General features: G+C 51.3%; 1 protein-coding gene across 3 annotated transcripts in view; it reads left to right on the forward strand.

Moving 5' to 3' along the window:
* kmt2a (lysine (K)-specific methyltransferase 2A) overlaps positions 1–23,038 on the forward strand; it is a 61,843-nt gene that overhangs the window by 21,320 nt on the left and 17,485 nt on the right. The window contains exons 2-25 of one of the 3 annotated variants that reach the window (XM_088939994.1): positions 599–671; positions 2,166–5,749; positions 6,812–6,989; positions 7,662–7,896; positions 8,591–8,655; positions 9,349–9,843; positions 10,273–10,346; positions 10,988–11,113; positions 11,974–12,087; positions 12,637–12,783; positions 13,035–13,133; positions 13,873–13,993; positions 14,418–14,531; positions 15,364–15,548; positions 16,207–16,380; positions 16,771–16,881; positions 17,438–17,511; positions 18,899–19,095; positions 19,676–19,782; positions 20,062–20,199; positions 20,550–20,708; positions 21,559–21,676; positions 22,357–22,435; positions 22,755–22,915. In XM_088939994.1, the coding sequence (XP_088796120.1) occupies positions 599–671; positions 2,166–5,749; positions 6,812–6,989; positions 7,662–7,896; positions 8,591–8,655; positions 9,349–9,843; positions 10,273–10,346; positions 10,988–11,113; positions 11,974–12,087; positions 12,637–12,783; positions 13,035–13,133; positions 13,873–13,993; positions 14,418–14,531; positions 15,364–15,548; positions 16,207–16,380; positions 16,771–16,881; positions 17,438–17,511; positions 18,899–19,095; positions 19,676–19,782; positions 20,062–20,199; positions 20,550–20,708; positions 21,559–21,676; positions 22,357–22,435; positions 22,755–22,915 (6,928 nt within the window). The remainder of the gene's footprint in view (positions 1–598; positions 672–2,165; positions 5,750–6,811; positions 6,990–7,661; positions 7,897–8,590; positions 8,656–9,348; positions 9,844–10,272; positions 10,347–10,987; positions 11,114–11,973; positions 12,088–12,636; positions 12,784–13,034; positions 13,134–13,872; positions 13,994–14,417; positions 14,532–15,363; positions 15,549–16,206; positions 16,381–16,770; positions 16,882–17,437; positions 17,512–18,898; positions 19,096–19,675; positions 19,783–20,061; positions 20,200–20,549; positions 20,709–21,558; positions 21,677–22,356; positions 22,436–22,754; positions 22,916–23,038) is intronic. The other 2 variants (XM_088939995.1, XM_088939996.1) reach the window with 2 other exon arrangements.

Below are 23,038 nucleotides of genomic sequence, written 5' to 3' on the forward strand. Positions count from 1 at the left end.
CAGGGTCTTGTCTTGAGAATGACAAGGCAAATGAACTGTCAGCAGAAATATAAAGAAAAGGAGATGATGGTGGTTGAACTGAAGGACAGAACAAAAGATTCTGTCTGTTTGCCCTTTGCTGTTCCTCACTTACACAAAGGACAGAGTCATATAGTTTAAAAGACTATTTTAACGCGCTTAAGTCACTGTAGCTGTTAAGCGCCTAATCTTGAACTTCTGTGAAACAGAATGAAAGAAACCGGTTGAGTCAGCAGACAAGTGCAACATCAGACCTCCCCAACTTGTCAAGGGGATTTAATTTCTTGCGCTGTGTTTTAGGCATACCGTGTTCACGGATGACTTGTACAGAAACGAGAGCTTTCATACCATAGCCTTAGCAGCCGCTGTCCAGCAAAAAAGTGATACTTCTGTGATTCTCATGAATGGCCATGGCACAACTTTTCAGATTTTTGAATCAAACCATTCGTCACACGACCAGTAATTCCTGCCGCCTTGTCTTCTTTGTGCATCAGTATGTGATATTTTGAAAGTCTTTGTTGATGCGCCTTGTAATGTCTTGATTATGTGAGTTGTTCCCTTCTGTTTTTTTCCCCGTTAGGAAGAGACGTTTTTAGGATTTGGTACACACCATGAAAACAGAAGGATACACAGCTCGGCGAGGAGCCCTACAGGTATGGAGCTTCAGTGAAGTCCGTGACCTGTTATGACCTTTCACAGTTCTTCTGAACTTACATTCAGATTAAACAGGGGTATTTTGGACTGTTCAGTTTTTTGTGGTCCCATCATAAACATTTGGGTCATGGTTTTTTTTTGGCTCAGGATTGGGGGAATCCAGAAGTGCTGTCACTAATGTGACAGGCATGTTCCTTAAGCAGTTCTTACCCCCTAATAATAATATTAATTGCTTACACTGATATGGCGCTTTTCTGGACACTCCACTCAAAGCGCTTTACAGGTAATGGTGATCCCCTCCACCACCACCAGTGTGCAGCCCCACCTGGATGATGCGACGGCAGCCATAGTGCGCCAGAACGCTCACCACACATCAGCTCTCAGTGGGGAGGAGAGCAGAGTAATGAAGCCAGTTCAGAGATGGGGATTATTAGAAGGCCATGATGGATAAAGGCCAGGAGGAAATTTGGCCAGGACGCCGGGGTTACACCCCTACTCTTTGCGAGAAACACCCTGGGATTTTTAATGACCACAGAGAGTCAGGACCTCTGTTTTACGTCTCATCCGAAGGACAGCGCCTGTTTACATATATACTTACGCCCCAGTCACTGTACTGGGGCATAAGGACCCACGTGGACCGCAGGGTGAGCGCCCCACTAACACCTCTTCCAACAGCAACCTTAGTTTTTCCCAGGAGGTCTCTCATCCAGGTACTGACCAGGCTCACACCTGCTGAGCTTCAGGGGTTTGCTAGTTGTGAGTTGCAGAGTGATATGGCTGCTGGCTAATGATACCATATTAGATACTAGAGGTTCCTTCAAGTGGTCTTCCCAGAACAGTGCTGATTGTCTGCAGCTCGGTTCACTTCTGATAGGTTTCTGATGGGTTCAAGCGATAGGTGCTAATGACCTGAGCCCAGTTCGATATTTAATGAGAAATCTTTAAAGGGGAAATGCAACTCTGTTTTTATATTTTGGGGTTAGAAAGAGTCAGCATTGAATGCATTTCAAACCGCAATAAAAGTAAAATGTACACAGTAACTTGTAAGACCTCTAATTTATACCACAAAATAGATTACATTTCCAGGTATATGCAGCGCCATATGGCGTGATTCACAGGCTTGTGAATACATCTCTTTTAATCCAATAGCAATATTACTCTCGACTTTGAGATGGTTTTGCTGACAAATCCACCTTGCATGTTAATATTTGCTGCAGAACCCGTACCTGTCCGCTCGTAAAACACATCACATCTGCAGATGTGACTAGTGAGCGGGAAGGGCCGCTTCACGTCGCAATTCGTGGGCACTCGAATGCAAGTTTGCGACAACGTGGCGACTTTCACAAAGTTCCCGATTCTGTGTGAAATGTGTGAAATTTTTCTAGAGCTTCATTTATTTTGTTTCCGAGTTTTAATAACTGCTCTGAGAAACTGGGACTGCAGTTCCCCTTTTAGAGAAGTCACCTCTTATGTTGTTTTCCTTGTCTTTGCAGTCAAGTCTCGTCAGGAAAGAAAACCTAGGGGCCGTCCCCCCAGGATCCTGACCACACAGAGGGAGGCCACGGCCTTCGACTCCTCTCCCTCGCCTGCTACCTCTCCCCACAGCAGATCGGAGGGCCCCGGCCGGCCCCCGGAAAAGGTGAAGAGGCCACCGGGGAGGCCGCCTGGCTCGGGAGAGAAGAGGAGAGGCCGCCCTCCAGCTTCTGGAGGCCACAGGGAATGGCAGCCCAGGAGCCTCTCTGGGGCAGAGGACAAGAGCGTGGCACTGCAGCAAAGCCTGGGGGAAGCCCCTCGCAGAGACCTGGCGGAGGATGAGAAAGAGAAGAAGGCGGCGAAACGGACGCCCCTGGGGTCCGTGCAGCAGCAGCACCAGCAGCAGCAGCAAGGAGTGGCCAAGCTCTCCAAGTTGCCCAGGATGGGGCGGATCTCCAAGATAACCAAAATCAAGCGGCTGCGCAGTGTCAAGCTGGGCCCCCTCAAGTCTCGGCTCAAGGCGATCGGGAGGAAAGGAGTTCCGGTACCGGTGGTGCCAAGGCGAAGGCGAGGGAGGCCGCCGTCTGCCGAGCGTCTCAGGGCTCAGGCCGCCGCCGCCTCCTCCATACAGGTCTCTGCCTCCTCCGCTCCGCAGTCTGCTCTCGTGGAGGCAGCGTCTCTCAAGCAAAAGACTTTCCGGGTCCGAAAGGAGAGGGATTCAGGCTCTCCCCAGCAGCTCAAGCTGAGGCCCTCGCAGGCCCTGGATGCCCTCACCGCTGCTGGCCCTGTCCCCCAGACCCTGTCCGCAATCTCTCTGCTCTCCACTTCTCCTCCGCGGCCGGGGTCAGGCAAGGCTGTGGGGGTCCGGCAGAGCCCCCGGCGTATCAAGCCGGTGCGCATCGTCCCGCCTTCCAAGCGGCCCGATGCCACCATCGCCAAGCAGCTGCTGCAGCGTGCCAAGAAGGGAGCGCAGAAGAAGAAGATGCTCGAGAAGGAGGCCGCAGCCATCGGCAGCCAGGGCTCCGCCGGCATCGACTCGGGCATCAGGAGGCGGAGGAGGACGCAGCTGAAGAACATCCGCCAGTTCATCATGCCGGTGGTCAGCACCGTCTCCCTGAGGATCATCAAGACACCCAAGCGCTTCATCGAGGACGAGGGTAGCTTCGGCCCCCCCCCTCCCCACCTCAAGATGGCTCGGCTGGAGGCTGCGCCCACCACGGTGGCTTCTCTGCCCCCCTCTTCCTCCGTACCCGTGTCCACTGCTGCTGCCAGTGCTGCTGCTTTGGGTGGAGCCGCTGCTTCTACCAGCACTCCTACACCTCCTCCTCCACCAGGCCCCAGTGTGAATGTGGCGGCCGCCGCCGCCGCCGCCGCCGCCACCCTGCTCAACAGCGGCAGCTGCAACAACAGCACCAGCAACGGGCGTTTCAGCAGCAGCGCGGCCTCCTGCGGCTCCAGTGCCGTGTCCCAGCATTCCTCGCAGCTCTCCTCGGGGGAGTCCTCCCGCTCCAGCAGCCCGAGCCTGGACTCCTCCAGCGACTCCCAGGCCTCGGAGGGCACCCAGGCTCTCTCCGAAGAGCCTGACCAATCCCCTTCTTCCCAGGGCGAAAGGGAGTCTGGGCTCCTTCGCGTCTCCCGGCCGCCTTCCCCGCCATCCGAGCCAGAGAGAGGCAGGAGGGGCCGTCGGGGGCAGGGGATCGGGAGGGGGACGTTGACGTCGGGCGGTGGGGGCAGTTCGTCCGGTCCAGGGAAGAAATCGACAGTAACCGGCGCCGTGGTGGGGGGGTTGCTGTCGTCCTCGGCGCAGGTGGGGTCACAGCAGGCCTCCTCCACGGCTTCTTCTTCTTCGTCTCCCCCGCCGCCCCCTCTCCTCACCCCTCCCTTGCCGCCGCAGCATCCGCAGCCGGGCTCCGCCACGACTGCTGCCATCGCGGAGCCTCACCCGCATTCCCCCTGGATTATGCCTCACCCCATCGCTCCCTTCATCTCTGCTCCTCCGGTGGTGTCGCCTCTTCAGGAGAAGCGGAAGTCAATCCTGCGGGAGCCCACTTTCCGCTGGACCTCTGTTTCCCGCCCCGACCAGCAGTACTTCTCTTCCGCAAAGTATGCCAAGGAGGGCCTCATCCGGAAGCCCATCTTCGACAATTTCCGGCCACCCCCCCTGACCCCCGAAGACGTGGGGCTGGTGTCCCCCAGCTCTGGAGGTGGAGGGGGTGTGAGCGGTGGGAGTGGGGCCGGGGCTTTCTCTGCGTCCGGCGGGACGGCGGGAGCTGGCAGCCGTTTCTTCGCTCCCCTCCACCACCATCGCCACCAGCACGACCATGCTCCCTCGCGTTTTGAGCCGTCGCTCCACAAGCGCAGCCCCCTGCTCCGCGCCCCCCGCTTCACCCCCAGCGAGGCGCACTCCCGCATCTTTGAGTCGGTCACCCTCCCGGCCTCCAAGGGCGGCGGCCAGGGTTCCCTGTCATCCCCTCTTCAGAGCTCCTCCTCCTCCTCCTCCTCTGCCAGTAGAAACCAGCGCCGGTGTAGGAGGAGGAGGGTCTTCAGCCCCTTGCGGGGCCAACCCAGGTCACCTTCGCACTCCATGACCACCCGAAGCAGCCAGTCCGGGACCCAGGTGGGAAAGACCCCCGCTGAAGTCTCCCCCTTGGCGGCTTCTGCCACGACAAGTACCACCAGCAGCTCCAGTTCCTTGCCAGGTGTTGCCATCAGTTCTCTAGCCACCAGTGCCTTAACTCCTGCCTCTTTCAGCACCTTCTCGCCAGGCTGCATGGGTCACCCGACCGAGGGGACAGCGGACTCTTATCAGACTTGCAGCAGGAGACAAACCGGGGGGCTGGGAGGAGCAGGAGAGTCCTTCTCCTCCGGAGTGGGAGTGGGAAGCAGCCCTTCCGTCTCCTCCTCCTCGCTTTTCCCTCTCTTCGCCACCAGCCCCCCGGCCACGGGAGGAACAGGGAAAGCGAGCAGGGAAAGAGGCGTCTCGGCATCCCGAGAGTCGGGTCCCAAGGAGAAGGAGAGGGAACCAGAGAGACCCAGGGACAGGGAGAAGGAGAATAAAAAGGAGGCCCGGAAGGAGCGGGAGAGGAAAGGCAAGGGTGCTGGAGGAGAGGCAGCCGCGCAGGCCAACTCGGCGCCCATTCTCTTCTCTCTGGACGCCAAGGAGAGTGAGGAAGCCCTTGCGCCTTCTGCCCCTAAGAAGACTCCCGGCAGGAAGAAACCTGTCTCTCTCGACCCCAGTAGCGAGGCACCTCCGTCTCTGGGGCCTCCAGATGGGACGTCCCATGCAGCCACCACTCCTCCCACCACCAAGGGCCGTCTTTCCAAGAAGGGCAGGTCGGCGGAGAAGGGCCAGGAGGCCGACGCTGGCGAGAAGGAGAAGGCGAAAGGTCACTCGCAGGCCACGGCCCCAGCTCAGCAAACCCCACAGCCTGGCCTGCCCAGCAAACAGGCCCCAGTGCCCTCCCTGGGGTCCATGCTCGCCCAGGTGGAAAAGCAGCAGGTGGCAGACAGGAGGGTGGCTGGCCTCCTGAAGAAGGCAAAGGCGCAGCTGTACAAGATTGAAAAGAACAAGTCTTTGAAGACGGCTGACCAGCCCAAAGCACAGGTAAGTTGTTGGCAAACACCCCTCGGGTTCACCTAATGTGTTAACACCCTCCAAGCCGGGAATTTGTTGTTTGCGGTGCCCTTTTCAAAAATTCTCTCCTCCCCGACCTCTAGCCACTGCGGAATAAGCATGTGCCATTTATTTTATTTTGGGGGGTTTTCTAGTGCTAGTTCCAGGTGTTCCCCTTGTCCAGACATGCTCCAACTTGCCTGTTGTGCAGCCCAGTCATTTGAAAAGCAGTCAGTTTGCTGAGATCTGTAGTGAAACTAGCAGTGCTTCAGTTGAAACTGAAAAGAGCAGCGGGCAGCATCTTTGCTTTCCAGTAGCTGCAGGCTGCAGTGTTCTGAAATGATTAGACCAGGTGTTTTTTTTTGGGGGGGGTGGGGTGGGGTGGGGCTGAAGATCAAAAAAGAAAAAGAAACATGCATCCTGTTTTAATGCGGAAACCTACAAAAAACAAAACAAAACGGTGCCTCGGGTCTGTGTAATTTAATCTAGTAGATCTATCTTGTTTATGGATTGGAATTTATTGTTTAGATCTCTTTTTACAGATCTGCCTTCCCAATTTGTCCACACTTGTGTTATGTTATGCCACACACACTTGGGATAGGATTATGTCTCTCCGACACGCGAGATATTTGTCATTTGACACTCGGCAGGCTCCATAATGTGCGACAGGAGAGCTTGTGACTGGAGGGGCAGCACAGCTTTCTCTTCTTGGCTGTTTAATCCCAGCTCCCACCCGGCTGGGTACAGTCACCTGGGAGAGTCCCCTTCATAGGTGGTTCAGGTTTCCTACTTTTTAAAATGCCCGCCATACCTTGGACATTGTAGCTTGGACATTTGTCTGCAGAAAATTAAAGGGAAAAGCAATCCAGTCGATGTGTTAAGGACAGTCCGTTCGCTCTGTTTTTTCGACACCTGTTAAAAGGATGATTCAGAAATGTCAACATCTGTTGTAAAGTTTGAAGGGAGCTGTAGCTGGTTTTGCCACGTGTTTCCTTGAGTATGCTTGTAACGTCACAGCCCTTTATGCCGAGCGCTCTCTTTGCGTTGCGACAGGGCCAGGAGAGCGACTCCTCTGAGACGTCGGCTCGTGGGCCGCGCATCAAACACGTTTGCCGGCGGGCGGCCGTGGCTCTGGGCCGGAACCGAGCTGTTTTTCCGGACGACATGCCCACCCTCAGTGCCTTGCCATGGGAGGAGAGGGAGAAGATCCTGTCTTCCATGGGAAATGATGGTGAGATCTCGAAACTGGGTTCTTTACCGCACCCTTAAAGGGGACCTGCAGTGCTGTTTTAATATTTGGGAATAGAAAGAATCGGCATGGATGAGTGCATTTCAAACCACAATGAAAGTAAAATGTACACGGTAACTTGTAAAACCTCCAATTTACAACATTTCCAGGTATGCGCAGCCCATGTTCTGTGATTCAGAACAAGGCGAAACAAAACTCCTGGTGATGTGATCCTGCCCTCTGACATTGTAAACAATAAGGCTTTTGAATACATCTCTTTTAATCCAATAGAAACTTCGCTCTCGATTTCAAGATGGTTTTCCAGAAAAATACTACTTACTTGTTAACTCTGCACGCAGATGACGTTAGAATATTTCTGCCTACTGCACAGCCTGTACTTATCTGCTCTGACATCTCATTACATTAGTAATAACAGGGACTAGTGAGCAGGAAGGGCCGCATCACGTTGAGACCTCTTGTTACCCCCTGTTAATTACCTCCTGGAAGGATGTGCTCTTAAACATTTTGCACTATTTTGGAAGTATAGAGAGTAGAGGCCTGGTTCGGTGCTTGAATTGAAGCAGAGGATCAAAGTGATAGCTGAGCTGCCGCAGTTTTGAGTGTTTCGAGTGGGCTTCACTAACGCGAAGGCTTGTTCCCCTCTTTTCCGCGCAGACAAGTCGTCAGTGGCGGGCTCCGAAGAAGCCGAGCCCCCGGCCCCCCCAGTCAAGCCCATTAAGCCAGTGACGCGCCAGAAGGCCCCCCAGGAGCCGCCAGTGAAGAAGGGGCGGCGTTCGCGGCGCTGCGGGCAGTGCCCGGGGTGCCAGGTGCCCGAGGACTGCGGCGTCTGCACCAACTGCCTGGACAAGCCCAAATTCGGGGGGCGTAACATCAAGAAACAGTGCTGCAAGTGGGTGTTGTCTGTCCGGTGTTGAACACAGTGTGGGACATTCCTGTTCAGCTCTCAGTTTACTCAATCGAACCCCTAACAGACTTCAGAAGAGGATTCTCTTAAGGAATTTTCTATCCTCATCCTCTTATTTTCCATCCTCCTTTATCTTTATCCTCTCTTGCATTTAAGAGGATTCATTGGCTGTTCCAAGCTCTCAGAAACATGTCAGAGGTCGTCGTTTAACTGTTGCATTTCATAAATCTGTAGAGGAACCCACATTTTTGATTAGAAAAAAATGCACAAATATTCTGATTGAGAAACATATTGGTTCGATTGCAATTATTGATTCAGTGAAGCAGTTAAGCTCGGCTGGAATGAAGACCAGCAGGCGTGTGGCTCCAGGACCAGGTCTGAATATCCCGGTCTATGACAAAACCCTGCAGTTGACTTGAGATTTGGGAAAAAAAACTAGATATATCTGAACTCATCAGCTGTTAATTTTCAGAATTCTGCGATCTGTATTTTTTTATAAAGTGGTTTAATCTTTTATTCCCCCATAACCATTAAAAACAAAAATCCAGTGATCGCGTGCGGAACCACAGCTCAACTTCCTGGCGAGTTTGCACACGAAACTAGGCGCATTTTGAAGACAAGAAGGCGTCGAGGGCTATCTGGGGATAAAGCAGTCTCTTCTCCCTTTTTTCCTTTCCAGGGTGAGGAAGTGTCAGAATCTCCAGTGGATGCCTTCAAAAGCATACCTTCAGAAACAAGCGAAAGGTCAGTGGCCTGAAGACGTGTCAGTTTCCCATGTTAATGGGTTTCACGGCATTAATATTCCCATCAGGATCGGAGAGCTCTGCGGGTCCAGTATTGCCTGCAGCTTATGTTATTACCATTACAGATAAAAGCTGTATCTACAGTATGTTTGAAGAGTACTAAGGTATTCGTGGAGCAGTGATAGTTCATGAAGCTCACTGTACAAAGGAGATGAGTATTGAATGTGATTGTGGTTCTGATTCATTTTTTAACCTGAAACGGACGTGATAGGGTAGTAATGTGGAGCAGGGGTCTGGACTCTGACCCAGAAGGTTGTGGTGCTCAAATCCTGGGTAGAACGGTGCTGTGCCCTAATCTTTGCTCAGATTGCTCTGGTAGATGCCCTGCTGTGTACGTGGGTCTCCACATTACCGTGTTCGATAGCCCATCTGGCTAGTGAGTTTTAAAGGTCAAATTACATCACTGTGTCACATTGCCTGTATTACAATGAGACACATTCTTTACTTTATGAGATCTCTACAGCATCGTTCTTGTTCTTGTTTTCTTGTTCTTGCCATGCCATGAATTATTGGTAACTTTTTAGAGAGTTCTGTAATCAAACCCACTGCAGATCTACCCACTGATGGTGAAGCTGCTTTGGGGCATGCTTCTTTGGCGCTCCATTCATATATATTTTTTTGATTTCCTCTCCAGCAGCAAAGAAGGAAAAGAAGAAGACCAAAGCGCAGGAAAAAAAGGAGCCGCCGCATTCCGCCAAGACTCAGTCGTCAGAGACCAATCAGAAGCCAGCCCCGCCCCCCTCGAGGGAGGAGCCCGCTCCTAAAAAGAGCGAAACCCCTCCCCCAAAGCACAGTGAGCAGAAGCAGAAACAGCCTCCACCTCGTCCACCGAGCCCGTCTCAGAAAGAGGCTTCCCAGCCTCCCAGTTCTGCCCTGCCGCAGGACCCCAAACAGCCCGTGGCGCCCCCTGGTGGCGCCTCCAGGAAAGAACGCAAACTACCCCAGCCTACCCCTCCGCCTGCCTCTCCCCACGTCACCCCTTTTCCACCGCCGACGCCACCTTCCCAGCACCAGCCCCAGCAAAGCCCAGCCCTGTCAAAAAAGGAGGGTTCTAGCAAGACGCCGCCGAGCGAACTCAAGAAGAAGCAGCAGCAGCAGCCGAGCTCGACTCCGTCAGCGACAGAACCAGGTCAGGGCTCCCCAGTAGGGCTGTCAGGTCTCTGGTAACACGAACAGTCCCCTGCTTATGTGTTTGTCAGGGCTGATCCTGCCTTTTGCTCATGATATTGCATTTTCTTAAGAAACTGTATGTTGTTTTTTGGCGGTTAGGTTGTCATTTCCTTGTCCACTAAATACTAGATGCCTAGAAAAAGTGCAGCATAAGTCAGGAAGTACTGGAAACTGCTGGACTACAGACGTTAAGGCCAACTAAGGCCTTGCCAAGCAGGGATTTTCAGAAATCTTTTTGCTTTTTGCAGATCACCAGCAGTGTCACATGCGGGTAGCCCTCTACAGTGGTTTCACTTGTCAGCCTCTTGCATGTCGCTGCGGAGGTGGTGTGCAGTATTCCTGCTGTGTGCTTGATCTATTTTTTTTGTCTTTTCGAATGCCTTTTCAGTGTCGGAGGTGAAACAGCCGAAGAAGCAGGGCATGCGATGCATCCCGCCGCCCAAGCAGAAACCCAAAGAAAAGGTAACTGTGCCATGCTGTTCCCCCCCTTACCGCCGTGCGCCCCCTGGGGGTGAGGGGGGGGGACTCAGGTCAGGGCTGAGAAGATTGAGCAGTGTCTGGGCTGCCCTTGGGCCAGGAGGGTATGCAGATACCTTGAGATCCCTTTCCGCTTTGAACCTGCAGTGCTCTCGGTTTGTTCAAGTGAGACGTTAACCCGAGGCAGTGAAGCAGTGTAAAGCGAAAAGCCAGGAAGCTACATGACCTTCAGGGACTGGGGTTGTTCGTGTTAAACTGAGCTACACATATTGGCCTCCGTTGGTTAACTCTCGCTGGCCTTAGTTTCATGCGTTTGCGTGATTTATTATTTGCGCATAGAGAGCTAGCAGAGCAGAGCGTAAGGGTGGGACGCCAGATAATTGCAGTTTCACCCACAGCAGGTGCCGACTCCTAATTGTATTGGAGCATGGAGTGAGGCAGCCTGGGAAAAGTATGTTGCTCTAGGGTTTCGGCGTTTCTGTCTGCAGGGGAGGCTTCAATCCGGTCGTGGTTTCAAAGTCCTCTGCAACCCTGTGCCAGTTTATCACGTCCGTAGAGCAGCGCAGTGTCGGACCTGAAGCTCCCTGGGGCTCCCTTCACCCTTGTCCTACCTCCCCTGTCCGCAGGAGAAGCCCGCGTCCACCAAGCCCGAGAGCAGTACTTTAAACTTGCTGAGCACTCCCTCGACTGGAGGCGGCTCCAAGCAGAGACCGCCCTACGACGGAGTGCATCGCATCAGAGTGGATTTTAAGGTAGGAGGCCTGCGGCCACCCTGAACCACATTCTGAACACTTGGAAGGAGTCAATGAGGCTTGGTGGTGACCAATGGCAGCCCCATTGTTACTGCATGGAGTACACACATAGGCCGCAAAACTACAGATAAAGGTTTATTCCATGCTGAAAGGAAAAGAAAAACATAACGTTTCGGCTGTGGAGCCTTCGTCAAGTGAGGGTTTTCTTCAGTCTTTAGTGCTGGGCTGCAAATAACAAGCCACAGAGTCTGAAAATACAGTCTGGTAATTCTTGATGATGCCCATTGAGTCAGTTACAATATGGAGCTTTCTGACCAGTAAGGGCGGATAAGGTTGCTGTATAAATGGGGAGCACTGCTGATTGCGTGTGAAAGAATCAGGGCTAACGAGCAGGCAGCCACTTCAGAATTTCCTGAACGATGACTCAGACTCATGCGTAGTTGGTATGAGCTTGTGACTTTCTCCTCTCACAGCAGGCTTCTGCAGGAGCTGTGTAGCGGAAGGAGGAGGAAAGCTCCCCAATGTGCATGCATTTTAAGACTTATATGTCAAGGAAACTTTTTCATTTTCACCTCACACCCATTCATCCTAGCAACTTGCAGTTAAAATATTCTAATGTATTCACCTATTTATGAAACAAGGCTCATTTTGTTTTGTTGACAGTCATTTGGTGTGCACGCTGTCAGTGAGGTAAAAACTGAGATGTGCGCGATAGTAAACGAACAAGCCTGATCGCTGCTTGTGCAGTCTGTCCCTGTGCGAGACTGGTCCCTGCGTGGCAGGTCAGGTCTAAGGGCAGTGCTGAGTGCTGTTGCTATGGGACAGGCCTTGCTGAAAGCCTGTGTGGTTTTTCTCTGCAGGAGGACTATGACATCGACAATGTATGGGAGATGGGCGGGCTCAGTGTCCTCACCTCTGTGCCAATCACCCCCAGGGTCATCTGCTTCCTGTGTGCCAGCAGTGGCCACGTAGAGGTGAGACTGAGGCAGGAGTGTGCTTCCCAGACACCAGAGCGAGCGTGGCAGCAGTCACCAGGAACTGGGCAACCCTTCTGTTACTGTCCACATTCCTTAAGAAGGGAAAAACAAATCAGAGAGATGCCGTTTTTTCTTCAGAGAGACCCTTAACAGTAACAGTGGGCCACTATAACACTGACGTATATAGCAGTCCATTGATTTAGTTTTCCAGTGGCTTAGCTCTGTTTTTTGTGCTGTTCGTAATGTAATTTTATTTCACCTTTCTTTTCCACAAACATTGGGATTGGTTTTTTGCAGTAAAGCACTGTGTGACATCAGTCCCTGATTCTGTTAGCTTGTTTTCATGGTTTTAGGTGAGGGACAGGGCCTAATAGTTTGTGGAACTGAGCTTTTGCTGTGCCTCATAGTGGTATTATTTGGTTGGTCAGGTTACTGGTAGGCAGTCTGCTGACACCTCAAATGGGTGTAGAAACCAAATGTGAAAAAGACAGTCACAGAAGGGAGCTTGTTCACCGTGCTGGACTGAATGTGCTTCTCTCTCCCCAGTTTGTGTTCTGCCAGGTGTGCTGCGAGCCCTTCCATCTTTTCTGCTTGGATGAGACAGAGCGCCCCCTGCAGGAGCAGTGGGAGAACTGGTGCTGCCGGCGCTGCCGCTTCTGTCACGTCTGCGGCCGTCAGCACCAAAAGACCAAGGTGAGGAGAGGGCGCGCCCTGCTGCCTGGCGGTCTTGTCATTCCGATCTTCAAATGGGCGTGTATTTTGGGGAAGGCTCAAATATGACGACAAACGGAGTTGCTGTGCATCTCGACAATCCTTCCTAATTCATCGAACATTAGAAGCGTTCTGTAATTTCACTGCGGTTCTAACAGTTGGGATACAGCAAGACGGTTAATGGCGTGGTTGTGGGATTGACAGTCTGTGCCTGTGTGTGGTCTGTCCCTTAGCAGCAGCTGCTGGAGTGCAATAAGTGCCGAAACAGCTATCACCCCGAGTGCCTGGGACCCAACCACCCGACCCGCCCCACGAAGAAGAAGAGAATCTGGGCAAGTACAGTGTTTCACACGCGCTGCCAGGAGCTGCTGAATCCTGACAGGCTGACAGGCTGCCTGAAACGGGCTCTGCAGCACAGCTGTATGAGCGAGCACAATTCCACGCCATGATTCACAGACTTGTATCCATCTGGACAAGAACACAAACTGATTCCTTTATTAGTAATAGGATATGGAACATGAAGCAGTAAGATACAGCAGCTAACTAGAACTAGATGACTAAACTAAACTAGATAACTGAACTAAATAAGATATAGCAGCTAACTAGAACAAGAAATTAACTCATATTTCCAATATGCCAATGTAAGATATTTTTCACTATAGTTCTGTGCATAATTGGAAGGTATGGGTGTTTCACTGATCTATATTGAGAACTTAACTTCAGCCTAAGGAGCAGTATCGCCAGCAGGGCCAACAATATTTGCACATAGCTGTAGCTTGGTCGCTGTGACAGTGACGGCCGCATTGACCTGCATGATCAGAACACATCCGCAGGTCTGTAAGAGAACTGGAACTTGTCAGGAAATGTTTTTTTTTTTGTCTTACAAACAAAATGTCTTAGGTAAAAGACAAAGAAGCTCCCAAAACGGAGATTGCTTTGCTCTTGATTAGCTGGGAACTTTAAGAAATGTCTGAACGTACACTAGGAACCTGGGTTATGTCTGAGCTCTGGTTGTGTCTCTGGGGGCCTTTGCATTAACGCCTGCCGCGTGCCTTCTCATCTGTCCCGCAGATCTGCACCAAGTGTGTCCGCTGTAAGAGCTGCGGCTCCACCACTCCCGGCAAGTCCTGGGACGCCCAGTGGTCACACGACTTCTCCCTGTGTCACGACTGTGCCAAACTCTTCGCAAAAGGTGAGCCAGGCAACCGCAGTTTACTACTACTAATACTAACTCCTTACACTTTTATAGCTCATTTCTGGACAATCCACTCAACGTTATACAGGTAATGGGGAATCCCACTACCACCACCAATGTGTCACCCCTTCCTGGATGATGCGATAGCAGCCAGAGTGCTCCAGTACGCTCAAGACGCATCGGCTCTCAGTGGGGAGGATGATGAAGTGATGAAGCCAATTCATAGATGGGGATTGTTAAGAGGCCATGATTGGTAAAGGCCAGGGGGAAATTTGGGCTGGACACCGGGTGAACACAGTGAGGTGGAGGTCATGATGGCAGCACACCATGCAGCTCAGTTTGGACCAGGGTGACATTCTTCCTGTCACGCCGCAGCATATCAGAATCTGAACGTGGTATTTTTCCCCACTCGTGTTCGCAGGTAATTTCTGCCCAGTGTGCGACAAGTGCTACGACGACGACGACTACGAGAGCAAGATGATGCAGTGTGGGAAATGTGACCGCTGGGTTCACGCCAAGTGCGAGAATCTCACAGGTAATGGGCCTCAGCAGCCAGTCTGGCTGTGGTCGGTGTGTCACTGACCGTTGCTGGCTGACTAGTCTAGTTATGTATGTTGTTCCGTGTAAGCCACAAGTGGGGTCTGAAATATAATTGTCATGCCTTGATTAATATGGTGAAGGGAGCAGACTGTGCATGTCCCACACTACCCAGACTTATACAGATTATGGGGAGAGATGTAGATTTGTTTTCAGCCTCTCTGTGAAATAATGGAAGCTTGTCCATGCTGTCTTTAGGAGTTTGAGGAGGTAGCTGTGTCAGCATATGTTGGCCGCAAAACTACAGATAAAGGTTTATTCCATGCTGAAAGGAAAAGAAAAACATAACGTTTCGGCTGTGGAACCTTCTTCAAGTGAGGGTTTTCTTCAGTCTTTAGTGCTGGGCTGCAAATAACAAGCCACAGACTCTGAAAATACAGTCTGATAATTCTTGATGATGCCCATTGAGTCAGTTACAATATGGAGCTTTCTGACCAGTAAGGGCGGATAAGGTTGCTGTATAAATGGGGAGCACTGCTGATTGCATGTGAAAGAATCAGGGCTAACGAGCAGGCAGCCACTTCAGAATTTCCTGAACGATGACTCAGACTCATGCGTAGTTGGTATGAGCTTGTGACTTTCTCCTCTCACAGCTGGCTTCTGCAGGAGCTGTGTAGCGGAAGGAGGAGGAAAGCTCCCCAATGTGCAGAAGCAGAAATCCGTTCGGCAGCAGAGACCCAATGTTAGGAGAGGACAAACGGCAAACTGGAGGCTGGAGGTTCATTTGTTCACGTGGACGCCCTCATTCACGCCCCCTGTGTTTGTTGCAGACGAGATGTACGAGATGCTGTCGAACCTCCCGGAGAGCATCGCCTACACCTGCATCAACTGCACGGAGCGCCACCCGGCGGAGTGGAGGACCGCGCTGGAGAAGGAGCTGCAGGGTTCGGTGCGGCAGGTCCTCACCGCGCTGCTCAACTCCCGCACCTCCACGCACCTGCTGCGCTACCGTCAGGTCAGTCCGCCCGGGGGGGGGCCCTTGTCCGTCGCGGGACGCCGCGCAAGCTCCCCCGCCAGCGACGTAGCCGTGTGTCTCACTCTAGGAAAGGCCCTGGAGTCACGGATGTGCCAGGAGCTGACATGACTTTGGCCGGCTAATCCCAGTCCTGCGTGGACTGCGGTCACCCAGTTGTCCATTCAGGGAATCCCAGTTACAGTTGGCCAGTTACGTGCCCCAGACTGGAACGCATAGCTCAACCTGCATTTCCCGGATAATATTCCGACCAACTGTGCTTTTTTACCGTGATTTAAAGCACTTGGATTAGTGAGGTGAACCATAGTTATGTTGTTCTGAGCCCAAACCCAGCTGGGCGGCTGAGAAGACGGGTGAACTGAGTGGCATCTTCTCGATCGGCGATTAAGTAGAAAAAACGGAAAAGGATTCACGCGTTCACAAACACACCCGGTGCCCCCCCCCCCCCCAGCCCCTCCACTAACCACAATACGCAGCGCTTTCCAGCAGAATCAATGTGCACAGCCTCTTTTGGATTTAAAGAAACTTCCGGAACATCCCGGCACACTCGCATTCTGGGCTCTCATACCCTCTCTCCCCTTGACCTCTGTTGTGGCCCTTTTCTGACCGCCCACCCTGACCCCTGGTTGCTCCCCTGCAGCCAGTGATGAAGCCCCCAGAGTTGAACCCAGAGCCGGAGGAGAGCCTCCCATCCCGCAGCTCTCCGGAGGGACCCGACCCGCCCGTCCTCACTGAGGTGTCCCCCCCCAACGACTCGCCCCCGGACCTGGAGTCTGTCAAGAGGAAGATGGAAACGGGCCGGTACAACGCCGTGGTGAGTCTCTGCTTTCAGACATCCTGAGACACTACTGACAAAGGCCAGGCAGGGCCAGAGAGCAGGAGACTCTAGCACAACGTTCTCTGGGTCCTTTCTCCCTTTTCTTCTGTCCTTCTCCTATTAGGTGTCCGCGACATTCCCTGTTTTTAAAAACAATTTCTTCACATTTGTTATGTACCTGCGGTCATACCAGTCCTTATGCAAAAATGAATCATTTTTAGTTCACAACCACACAGGCCCCCTCAGCCACAGGCCGGAGTGTGAGTGTTTCCACGAATAGGCCGGAGCACCTGGGGCAGATAAATTTGTCTTCCGTGCGGCGTGCATGCGGGCGAACCGGGAGTCCAGAGGTAAAGCTCTCCTGTCTGTCTGGGTGTGTGCTTCCAGCTGGAGTTCAGCGACGACATTGTGAAGATCATTCAGACGGCCATAAACTCGGATGGGGGTCAGCCAGAAAACAAGAAGGCCAACAGCATGGTCAAGTGCTTCTTCATCCGGGTGAGTGGAGAGTCTAGTCTGAAAAGTGAAGACTCCTGGCCTTCAGTGGCAAATCTCACGTCACTGTTATTCATCAGGCATCTTTTGCTGACATCTAGAGATGGGCCTCACTGCAGCCAGGCAGTCTCAGAAAGTAGTGTGGTTCGGGAAAAAAAGGGATTGTGTGGTCAACTGCTTTCTCTTATCTTCAAAACCCTGCAGAATTTGCCCATTGTCCATTGACCAGTTTATGTAAGACGTCTTTGAGAAGCCCATTATCCTGTAAGCACTTTATCTGCTGTTGATATCTTGCTGCTGTTGAACCTAGGGGGAGGGGAGGATACCTGGTATTTTGTGTGTGGTGTGAATAAAATAGACCAACATAGGCTGTTTATTTCCGGCTCTTATGTAGTTATTAGAAATGCTTTCTGTGGTAGAAAATAGCAAGCATGATGTGAAAGATAATGCCCACTCCTTTCCGCTCTGAAAGTTTCTCATATGTCCTCTTATAAAGCCGACTCAGGTCTCTTGCTTCTTTGTTGACGTTTAAAGTGACCTTGGCTGTTTTGTGTTTCAGCAAATGGAGAGGGTGTTCCCCTGGTTCAAAGTGAAGGAGTCCCGGTTCTGGGAGCCGAACAAGATCTCCTCAAAGTGAGTATGATCTTTGTTGTCATGGCAGAGAGCTCTGGAGGCATCACCGCAAGTTCTGCTGTGAGGATTCCATAGGCATGGGACATTCCAAATGAGACCAGAAGAAAAGCCTGTGGCGAGTCTCTCTCATTTCCTTACTCGATCGTTCGTTAATGAGACGAGCCGTCTCTCGTTCCCAGCGCGCCACCTCCCACAACGTTGATGTAGTCAGTGTATTTCAAATAGCAGCAGCTCTGTGCATTAAGAAGTGCCGTTTTGCACCCCAAAAGACATGCTGATTAAACATCTATCTTTATAGAAGGAAGAGAAGAGCTCATGGTCTTTGTTGCAGTCTGGTTTGGGGTCCATTTCATTTTTTTGACTCCTCGGTCCCTCAGCAAATGACTTATGGAATGGGATTTAGAGATCACAGTCTATTCAAAGTTTACAAATACCCTGCAAAACTAATACACGATGAAAAGTGCAAGAAGATTTTGCACTTTGTCTGTTAAGCGAGTCAGTGATCGTCGCATTTAAGTCGAGAGATTTCGTGTCAGAATTCTACGATTCCATTTGTCAGCCCTTTAGGAAATTTGTTCATTGCCGGGCTCAAAGGATTGTCCTGCTTGGTAAGTCATTACGATCAGAGGTGGAATGAAAACCAGAGTTCTCTGCAGTGCTTCAAGGACTGGAGCTGTCCCATGCTGAAGAGCAGTGGGAGTGGGGCGTGTTGTGTGGTCTGTTGCTCAGTGGTTGCTACCCCAGGGCTGAGACTCAGACCCTCCAGGGACTGCACGGTGCCCTTCCTGTCTGCACCTGTGTACAGAGGTAGCTGTTTTCCTGCAGAACAGCGCCGGTTGCTTTTGGGGACACTGAATGTTCTGTTGAGTATTAGCTTATATAGAGGACAGGTGGGAAAAACACAAAGGTCACCTTGTTGACTGTTTTAATATTAAGTGTACTAATTTAAAGTCAAGGTAGAATGAAAGTAAATAGCACTTGATTCCAGACAGAAAGAGGCCCCCCCCAGTGCCAATTACAAAGGAATAGGAGACATATTCCAGTTTTGGGTCATGTTTTAAGTAATTTACAATATGCAAGCCTTGATGTGTGTATTGTGGTTTTGGGGCTTCTTCAAAACCTAGCTGTTTGAAGTTTAGGATAAATATAAACTAAAAACGTTTTTTCTTACTTACTGATTGTCGTATTTACAGTTGTTTTATGCAGCTTTACTGAAGAATCTCAAGTTGGCAAGCGGTTTGTACAGCGATGTAGCATGACTGTAACGTTGCCTGAAGGTGTTAGCTGTTGGTTTGCTGTGCAGAAAGGCTAACCTGTAATCTGCCGGACCAGCAGTGTATTCTAATGGGCTGTGCTTCCCCATCTCTTCTTCTCTCTCTCCCTGCAGTAGTGGGCTGCTCCCCAACGCAGTGCTGCCCCCCTCTCTCGACCACAATTACGCACAGTGGCAGGAGCGGGAGGACATCGCCCGAGCCGAGCAGCCGCCCCCCATGAAGAAGATCATCCCTGCGCCCCGCGCCAAAGGGCCCGGAGACCCCGACTCCCCCGCGCCCACGCCACCCCCGCCTCCCCCGCCTATTCGTGGTGAGAACTCCCGAAAGAAGAGGGAAAATTTAACAGGGCGAGGAAGGACATTGTGCCGCTGTTACACTGTAGAAGACGAGAGACTCTGAGTGTGTGAAAGGGAGGGCGTGTTTTTGCTGCTGTAGGGTTTAATGCCTGCTCAACAGGTCTTGGAGCAAAGGTTCTCTTTGGAAAACTTGTTGTGTTAAGTTTACCATAGTACAATTCAGGCTTTTACCAGCATTTGTATGGCTGTACCATGCCTTTACTATGTTTTCCTACCTTGGACCATGGGAATGCTGTACTGTACACAGCATGCCGTCGAAACAATTAATAATAATAATAATTTCTTACCCTTATATAGCACTTTTCTGGACACTCCACTCAAAGTGCTTTACAGGTAATGGGGATCCCCTCCACCACCACCAGTGTGCAGCCCCACCTGGATGATGCGATGGCAGCCATTGTGCACCAGTAGTCTCCTTGCTGTTTGAAAAGCGTGGGGCCTGGCGCCGGAGCAGGCGTTGGAGAAGCGTGCAGCTCGAGTGTGGTATTGTGTCTGTTCCAGAACAGGCTGACGTCTCTGTGCTTTTCCTGTCAGGCGCGGACCTCAGTCGAGAGGACAGCCCCGAACTCGCCCCCCCGCCGGGGGTGAGCGACAACAGGCAGTGCGTCCTGTGTCTGAAGTACGGCGACGACAACACCAATGTGAGTGTTGCTGTTGCCCACAGACGGCACCACCGCCTCACTGACTGCATGGCATCACCAGCCTTTAATGCCATAATGCCCGGTTTTAAGCCACAATTGATGATTTAAAGGGACATACAAATATATGCTAAAAAAACGAGCTGTATATACTGTATGCTGGAAGTCTATATACTATAGACTGGTTGTGTATACTGTATACTGGAATGGGAATGACTATTTGAAGATTGCCCTGTGTCCTTTCTGGACAAAGCCTGCTGACGGGTGCTGTTTTATTTTCAGGATGGTGGGAGATTGCTGTACATCGGACAGAACGAATGGACCCACGTCAACTGCGCGCTGTGGTCGGCGGAGGTGTTTGAGGATGACGATGGCTCACTGAAGAATGTCCACATGGCTGTCATCCGGGGAAAACAGCTGGTACGAGCTGGGCAGGGGGCAGGCGAGAGCTTATTCCAATCCAGTTTCTTGCCGGTTTGGGCGTGTGGATGAAGACACGGCACCTGGTTTTACTTGTGGAGCTGTGAAATGGTTATAATTTCCGATTCTTTAAGCATGCAGTGAGAAATTTGTCTGTAAGCAGGTTTCCTCTTCACTTCCAGAGCTGAGAGTTGTCAGCTAAAGATAAACCATTCTTTTATGGTTTCCTTTCACTGTATGTGTCTGCAACCTTGTGGAATACGGTACTCAAGTCTGCGAATAGCGTTTCAAGCCATTCTGTCGACCTGTGTGAATTCCTGGCTCATGGCTGTCCTGTTCCACCCTGCCAGCGCTGTGAGCACTGCCAGAGACCCGGGGCCACAGTGGGCTGCTGCCTGACCTCCTGCACCAGTAACTACCACTTCATGTGTGCCCGCCTGCGGCACTGCGTCTTCCTGGAGGACAAGAAGGTGTACTGCCAGAGGCACCGTGATCTCATAAAGGGCGAGGTAAGGGGTTCCTGTGACCGAACATGGTTTTACAGTTCTTTCAGGATGCTGGGAACTCCTGTACAGAATCTCTCTCGGCACCTTTTCAGGGTTTTACTTCATGGTCTTCAGTGCAGTTGACTACCTAGTTGTATGGTTTGTTACAGGCCTTACACTATGCAGGGTTTTTCCCCACAATTTAAGACACCTGTAGCTGTGGCAGTGGTTTATAAATCTTTAGTCTCCTTTAGTAACCAAACTTACAAAGGTTTGCATAAAGCCGACGACAGTTTTGCACGCAGAGCTAGGGATCCCCAAGTGATGAAACCAGGGAATAGTGCTCTGGTTCGAACCTGGGTCATATCACCAGCCAGCTCAGACAAGGGTTGCCCAAAAGGAAACTGGCACACAGTTGGCAGAGTGCTGCCTGGGTAATTTGGGCAGTCGTTGGTCAGATTCTCCTCTATTTTCCTTGAAACCATGTCTCCCGAGACCTGTGGGGGGTGCTCTTAGGCTTGCAGTGATAGCCGAGAGCACCGCTGCTCGTCAAGTGCAAACCAGCTCACCTGTAAGGCACTGTGGCTCTTGCTGGCGTGCGTGTCTGCTGGTGCTCGTTCTCCCCCTACAGGAGTCACAGGCAGAAATATCCATCCATCCATTTTCGAACTGCTTCCTTCTGGTGAAGGTCAATTCCAAATTTCTAAAAGTATGCAACATTTGGTGTTCCCTGTAGATTGTACATTCAAGTGTATTTGAGTGATAACACTCCCCCTTTCTCTGCGAGCATCGTTATTGGATCACTGCCAGTGCCAAATGTATTGGATTAGAAACCAGCCTCAGTCTTGTGATTGCCTGTTTTCGGCTCTTGCAGGTGGTATCGGAGACTGGGTTCGAGGTCACGCGGCGGATCCTGGTGGATTTCGAGGGGATCAGCCTCCGGAGGAAGTTTCTTAATGGCTTGGAACCAGAGAACATTCACTTGATGATTGGTATGTCTATGTTTGTCTGGCAAGCTGAGATAGGTCACTGTGCCTCGGCTAGATGTCAGCTTCCTTTTGTCAGATATGTTACAAAGCCAAATTTCCTCAGTGTGGTTTAGTACCAGACCCGTAAGAGGTCAATCTAATGTAGTACTTGCTTTTCAGTACACCCTGTGGTGTACTGTGTTTTTGGTTGCTAATATATTTGTTTTGTTTCCTCAAAGAAGTTGGTTTTAAAATAGAATGCGTCTGATCTTGGGTTTTTCATTCATTGTGCTTCTGAAGGGCTCCACATGAGCACTGGATTTTAATTCTGCTCGATTCTGGATAGGGCCATTTGGATAAGTTGCTTGTTTTTTCTGCCTTCCTGTGGGATGCTTAAACAACAAGCCCACTTTCCAAAGCTGGCTAGATTACCTAGCGTTTCTGAATTATCCATTTGTGCTTGAGTGTGTTGGCATTCCATTGGGTGTATAGTTCTGCTTTGCACCCCCTGATCAGCGTTGGATAGATAGAGGGAGGATGCTTTTTAATAATTTGCTGTGTTGACAGGTTAGCTGTCAGTGTCACAGACCCCCTCTGGTGTCAGTGGATTAATCTCTTGGAGTGTGATGGTCTGACTAGGGCACCACAGAAAAAGAGTTTGATGGAGTGAACTGTATAACCATGTGTCTCGTGTTTCTACAAAGGCTCCATGACTGTTGACTGCCTGGGGATCCTGACCGAACTCTCTGACTGCGAACGCAAGCTCTTCCCCATCGGCTATCAGTAAGTTCCAGTCTTCAGAGATCTCGTTCAAAACGGCAAAAGTAAAGAGGTTTCCCTTTGCTTGGTCTAGTTAACAAATTATTTTTGAGGAGGGCTGGGCTTTGCATATACCCCTCTATTTCCCAAAGGTATGCATGCAAAGTTTGACTTCCGTTATAAAAAGCTTAGCTGCAGGTCGAAAACCCAACCGTGAATAATGCAGAAACCAGAAATAGCCTGACAGCAGTTCCTGCACATACATGCTGCTGCAGAGTAGGCCCTCTGCTCTGAATGACGGAATCTCAGATCCCTGAATGTCGCCGTCTCGCTGTCCTGACAGGTGTTCGCGAGTGTACTGGAGCACCCTGGACGCCCGCAAGCGCTGCGTGTACACCTGCAAGATCCTGGTGTGCCACCCACCGGTGGTGGAGGCCGACGTGGACAGCACAGTGGAACGGGAGGAGAATCGGACCATCGCCCACAGCCCCCCACCGGTCACAGGTGAGAGTGGGGTCACAACACCGTTCGACCGCAGGGAAGAATGGATGTGCTTTTGAAAGATATGCTGTGTTGACAGGTTCTGTTGTCGCACGTTCCTTGTTGGCCTCGGTGGGTTAATCTCTC

Source organism: Atractosteus spatula, chromosome 22 (genome assembly GCF_055471065.1).
Source record: "Atractosteus spatula isolate fAtrSpa1 chromosome 22, fAtrSpa1.hap1, whole genome shotgun sequence".
NCBI lineage: Eukaryota > Metazoa > Chordata > Actinopteri > Semionotiformes > Lepisosteidae > Atractosteus > Atractosteus spatula.